Source organism: Scardinius erythrophthalmus (genome assembly GCF_964197995.2).
Source record: "Scardinius erythrophthalmus genome assembly, chromosome: 1".
Lineage (NCBI taxonomy): Eukaryota > Metazoa > Chordata > Actinopteri > Cypriniformes > Leuciscidae > Scardinius > Scardinius erythrophthalmus.
Genome location: NC_138221.1, coordinates 54,300,901 through 54,306,164, shown reverse-complemented (window position 1 = coordinate 54,306,164; position 5,264 = coordinate 54,300,901). Strand labels below are relative to the sequence as shown.

At 37.5% G+C, this 5,264-nt stretch overlaps 1 protein-coding gene across 2 annotated transcripts; it reads right to left on the bottom strand.

The window, feature by feature from the left end:
* Positions 1 to 4,946, bottom strand: LOC308693320 (BEN domain-containing protein 6-like). 2 transcript variants are annotated; one of them, XM_081370153.1, is made up of 8 exons: positions 4,777 to 4,835; positions 4,620 to 4,697; positions 3,923 to 4,054; positions 2,993 to 3,043; positions 2,628 to 2,733; positions 2,068 to 2,324; positions 919 to 1,105; positions 1 to 748 (listed from the first exon to the last, which is right to left on the bottom strand). In XM_081370153.1, the coding sequence occupies exons 3-8, from the start codon at positions 3,938 to 3,940 to the stop codon at positions 585 to 587; spliced, it is 783 nt and encodes a 260-aa protein (XP_081226279.1). In that variant the 5' UTR covers positions 3,941 to 4,054; positions 4,620 to 4,697; positions 4,777 to 4,835; the 3' UTR covers positions 1 to 584. The 2 variants fall into 2 exon arrangements, with proteins under 2 accessions (XP_081226279.1, XP_081226278.1); XM_081370152.1 differs by lacking the exon at positions 3,923 to 4,054 and having other exon boundaries at positions 4,777 to 4,946.
* Between the last annotated feature and the right edge of the window lie 318 nt (positions 4,947 to 5,264).

Genomic DNA, 5,264 nt, shown 5'->3' with positions numbered 1-5,264 from the left:
GATGCTGGAGGTACGCCGAAGATACTGTTTTCCATCTACTTATAACTGTGACTCCAGGGTTCATTTTGCAATTTCAAGTCAATACAAAGTCACAGTTTTGTGTAATCAACATGATAAATATCATACACACATAGTTTGTCATGTACAAATACGATCTTAAAGGGATAGTTCGCTCAGCAATAGGGCTGCATGATTTGGGCATAAATGACCTGAAAACACCCGATCATGAGCTGCTCCCGTGTAAATGAACACAGTGCTGCGCTTCACTCTGAAACACACAGCGCATATATTTATGTAATTAAATCGCAGTCTTTGAGATTTGATAATCACACTAAGCCATATAGTGATTTTGGTTTTAATTAGATTAATTGTGCAGCCTTACTCAAAAAAAAATTTAATTCTGTCATAATTTACTCACCCTCATGTCGTGCGAAACCTATATGCATACTGGTTTGGAACTGCAATAAATGAAAACTGAGTAAATGATGATAGAACTTTGCTGAACTTTTAAGTTTAATAACAGAATTTTGAGTCGTTAAATTCCATTTTAAAATTCATTGGGGATGTCCAAAGGAAGTCAACATTCAATACTCAAACGTTGCTCCTGCCTCCTTAAAAGAGCCCACCAATGGATCATCAGCAGGGTGTGGCCTTTTCCGAAGCCTCTTGGCCTCATTCTGCAGCTTCTGTCGAATGTAGCCCTTTATTTCTGAATCTGTCTTTCCGGGGAAGAACCGCTGCACTGTCCCTGTGGAGAATGTTTCACTGGTAATCAAAGCTGCAAACTTGAGACCACAATTAATCAAAAACTTCACAATAGCCTGATTGCAGTTAATGAAATGGAACTGAATGAATTCTCAAACTAACTAAAGGACGCCAACAGTTCAGTACTTGTTACAAACCGTCCCTTATACGTACTCAGAATGGCCTGGATCTCATGTGCCGGAAGAGCTGGCTTAGGCATCCCTCGCTTGCTGTTAACGATGCCTGAGATTGAGTGAGAAGCCAGACAGTCTCTGTCGTACAGGCTGCGCAGCAGGTCATTGGTGAGTTTCCGAGCTGTGGTCCCTGTGTTGCAGCGCTCCAGGAGATCAGCACTGATAACCTTGAGGAACAAAAAAAGTTGCAAAAAATGCAGTCACCGACCAATAAATGAGGGCTGCAACTCAAACTGATAATCTACAGTAAATTTCATTATCGATTACTCAGGTGTTTGCATTGCGCATGAAGAAACCCTGTCATTAATAAATGCATTTCTATAACCTAAAAAACACATTTAATGTCATGATCCTGATCTTATAATGCAAGTATTTCTACTGTCTAATGCAGTGATTCAATTTTCACCAAGATTGTGCATGCAACTTAATCAAATATTAGCTGTTTAACATCACATTTAAGTTTTAAATGAACCACAACTGAACTTGAAATTGTATATGATATGTTTAAGTCATGCATAATTAATATATATCCAAATATCTGTTCACACTTAGTTCGTGGTTCTGTAATTTTGGTTCAAATTATATATATATATATATATATATATATATATATATATATATATATATATATATATATACATATATATATTACAATAAAATCACTTTAAATTTGTAACTTTTTACTATTTTTGGACACAATGTACATTACTTCAATATTACTATGCATATTGTTTGCACTAAAGCACTGGGTGTGATGTCTGATTAATTAAAAAAATAAGCAAATTAATTGATTGTTAATATAGTCATTAATTATGAACAATGAAACAGTAGCAAAAAAACAGCAACTGAAGCTAAAAACTTTTTGATTTAGATTTTTTCATTTGAACCATTTTTTGGACCCAATGTAAACATTACTTTTCACATTGTTTATGGAGGGCACTGGGCATTATGTCCAATTAATCAAATAAATAACCAGCAGATTAACCTATTATTAAATCAATTATCGTTAAAGAAAACAGCAACTAAGGATAATAACAATTAAACACATGGGATTCTATGAAGATTCTATGATGTTCTGGACAAGTTCTGAAACTGATTACAGCGCCGGCATCGAAAATGTAACTCTTACTTCATGTTCCAGAAGCGTTCCATTCCTTTGCGTTTGCATTGTTTGTGTGATCTCATACTGACCACACCCCTGCTGCTCTGAACTTGCACATTCATCTGTTCTTCCACTAAACACTATTGGAGGAGCGATGTGACTGGGTGGCCTGCTTCTATCGGCCTCCCTTGGAATGCTGGGAGTTGCAGCTTCGTGGCTGCCACACAGCCATCTATCACTCCTCTCGATCAACTCTTCAAGTGTCTGAGCCAACTTCCCACAAGCTGTAAAAGAAAAAGTATGACTTTAGTCTGAAATTGTCTCACAATTGGTAACGTGTTGTGTAACATAGCACACCACAGTAATACTAAATCTTTCTTCGACGTGAAGTTTCCTCATGAACTTGCTGAACTTTTCCTCAAACTGAAATGATCTTGAAACATGAAATGGGCTGTGAATGAGTCGGTTGTTAGCAAGATTTCAGCTCGGTGCACATCTTTCCCTGCCAATGGAAATGCATTGCACTAAAAAAAAAAAAAAACAGCGAGGGCACTTCGCCTCTTCATTTCAGAAGTCCACCACTTTACCTGTTAGGCTCCTGATTTGCTCTCGAAGGCCGTCCATCTCCCTCTGCATACTGAGCACCATTGCGATAAGCTCCGCCCTTGAACATGATTGGAGGCTTCCAAGCACCTGAAAGGAGATTATTCATATCCCATTTTAATAGACAGTGACGTGGACACATGGGTTCAAACTAGTATTAACAATTTCCAAAAATGCTGTTTTTTGCATTTGACTGTTTATGTATGGAAAGCAAGTGTTTGGAGCCAAAAGAGTGTAAGTGCAATTCACTTATTGGCTCTAAACTTCCAAAAGGCACTTAGATGTTTAAAAATAAGAAGCTTTAATTAATGCAGTGAATTAAATATTAGATTTTTTATAAAGTTACTACCTCCATAGTGAAATCTGCATCCCTTGTTGCATCTCCAAGGGGCTCAAAAGCCTGTTCGAGAGCAAACAGAAATAAAACAGTGGTTCCGGTGTGGTTTGTTACTTTTAAAAGGACATTTGCTAACAATGTAAAAATAAATAAAAATATATTTGGGGTTCATCACATTGACAAAACCCTCTAAAGATCCTCGATTCTAAGATGCCTCAGATATCCTGTACTCCTGTTATTACAAACTTTAAAGTGCCTCAAAACGTTTCCCTCATGATGGGATTTCATGAAGGAACTGATGACAGTCTTTGAAGTTCTTGGAGGAACTTGGGGGTTCCATCATGTAAGTTCCCCAGAGAACTGATTTCCTTTTTTGAAATGGTGCCTAAAGGTCCTCCAGAGGGTTCTGCCAGTGTGACAGTCTGCGGAAATCCAAATTAAGCCTCTAGTGTCTTCATATTTACTGTAAGTGATCCTATTAACCCTCATTAAAGCTACAATATGTATTTTTTTTCGCCGCTAGGGGTCGCTAACCTCTTACAATAACAAAGGCGTAGGTTGATGACGTATAAGCGGAATTATGGAACTTGCCGTCATGCCAAAGGATCTAATGATGTTTATGGATGAGTGAATAACATGCCTGTGGTATGAAGCAGGGCGCGATTACTAATGAGAGACAGATATCAGCGCCTCATGCGAGTCCCGCGGATATAAAGGAATAAGGACATTTTATTCTACCGAACTACACGCAAGTGCTGAATTACTACTCACACAGGTCAGTTTATTAGACGAATGAAACTTGTGAGGTAACGCAGCACTGTTTCACTTGGTCTACACTATCACACTAAACTGCATTTGAGTGTGTTGAAAGTTATAATGTTATTATGTGTTAGTTTGTCTGTATGAGACAAACATTGATTAGCTTTATGTGCATTTGCTCACCTGTCTAATAAAGTGCATGCAGAAGCAGCGTCTCTGTCAAGTAGAAGTTAGTCGTGGTCGTGAAGCTCTCGGCATCTCGAAAACGCCATGCTGATATTGATCCTCGTTTTAGTTCTCCTTTTGTCCCAAAGTCTGCTTGCCATGGTCCATAATGTTTGAACGAAACAACAGTGTGAGCGTGCCGCTAGACGTAATGCAGTTGTCCACGTCTGTCGCCGTGGTTACTATGGCAGTACAAGCGGAAACCAGGGATAACGCGGATATTACGTCATTGACAGGCGACAAGTGAACCGGGATGAGCCATTATTTAAAATTGGAATTTCTCTGAAATTAAAAATCTTTGGGAACTTTTGGGATTGTGCATGTGATTTTTAAATATTTTATTACAAAAATCTTACATATTGTAGCTTTAAACTGCAGATGAGCTACATCAAGTCTGAAATAAATAAACACATAAATAATTTAAAAGCTCCTTTATCACATGGAAGATACAATAAATCATTTTAATATAAATATTATATTTCATGAAATTTCATGTAATTGGATTATTTTATAATATCTAATTAAAAATGTACAAGTTATTATTTATATGGTAAGAATGGCCATTGCAACAGTTATTCTAATCTACTCAGCAATGTGCTTATCAGCAAAAAAAACACAACTGATTATAACTAGTCAGCATTAAAAAGTAACAAACCTTTGTTTTGAACTTTTTACAAGATGAGATGTCCTCTCCATTCAGTCCTCTCCATTTTCTCCTCTTCGCCGGTTCTTGCTGAAAGACAGTCACATAATTATATCAAGGGTCTGTAAAACAAGGGCACTTACGCAACAAAAGGATGATGTTTACATACACTGAAGACGTGGTTCGCCCTCGCACCGGTGTCTTCGGGTGTCTCTTCGTATCCATTGTACAGGATGCGCTTCGCTATTGTTTTTCTCCTCATCTTTCGCCCATTAGCCGTTTTCCTCGCCGGAAAAGCGTCCGGTTCTTTATCATGCCGGTCATGGCCACGCGCAGATCCGTGACAGCCTGATGACTTTCACGCTCGTGGCATTTCCATTAAAGTTAAAGACACTCTGGCGTGTCAACATCACGAGTGCGTCATGAAACACTTAAATACGAGTAAAATGTGTAATAAATAAAGAAAAATAATAATAATAATAATAAATAAATAAAGGACTCTAAAAGTTTTAACAGTGGCTAACATGTCTTAAATGAATTCCAGTTTGATTTAAAAAAGCATCATATAGTACAGCTCATAATTGCTATAGGCTAGCTGTTGTGTTAACATCAGGCATTTTAATAATGTAAAGCTCATAACTGCAATTTATTCTATTA

What these genes read in the sequence shown, in the direction of transcription:
- LOC308693320 (XM_081370152.1), bottom strand. Translation starts at nt 4,869, where the DNA reads ATGAGGAGAAAAACAATAGCGAAGCGCATCCTGTACAATGGATACGAA. An exon ending in GTAAAAAGTTCAAAACAAAG is followed by an intron (nt 3,044 to 4,619) that starts GTTTGTTACTTT and finishes GCTCTCGAACAG; the next exon opens with GCTTTTGAGCCCCTTGGAGA. An exon ending in TGAGATCCAGGCCATTCTGA is followed by an intron (nt 749 to 918) that starts GTACGTATAAGG and finishes CATTCTCCACAG; the next exon opens with GGACAGTGCAGCGGTTCTTC.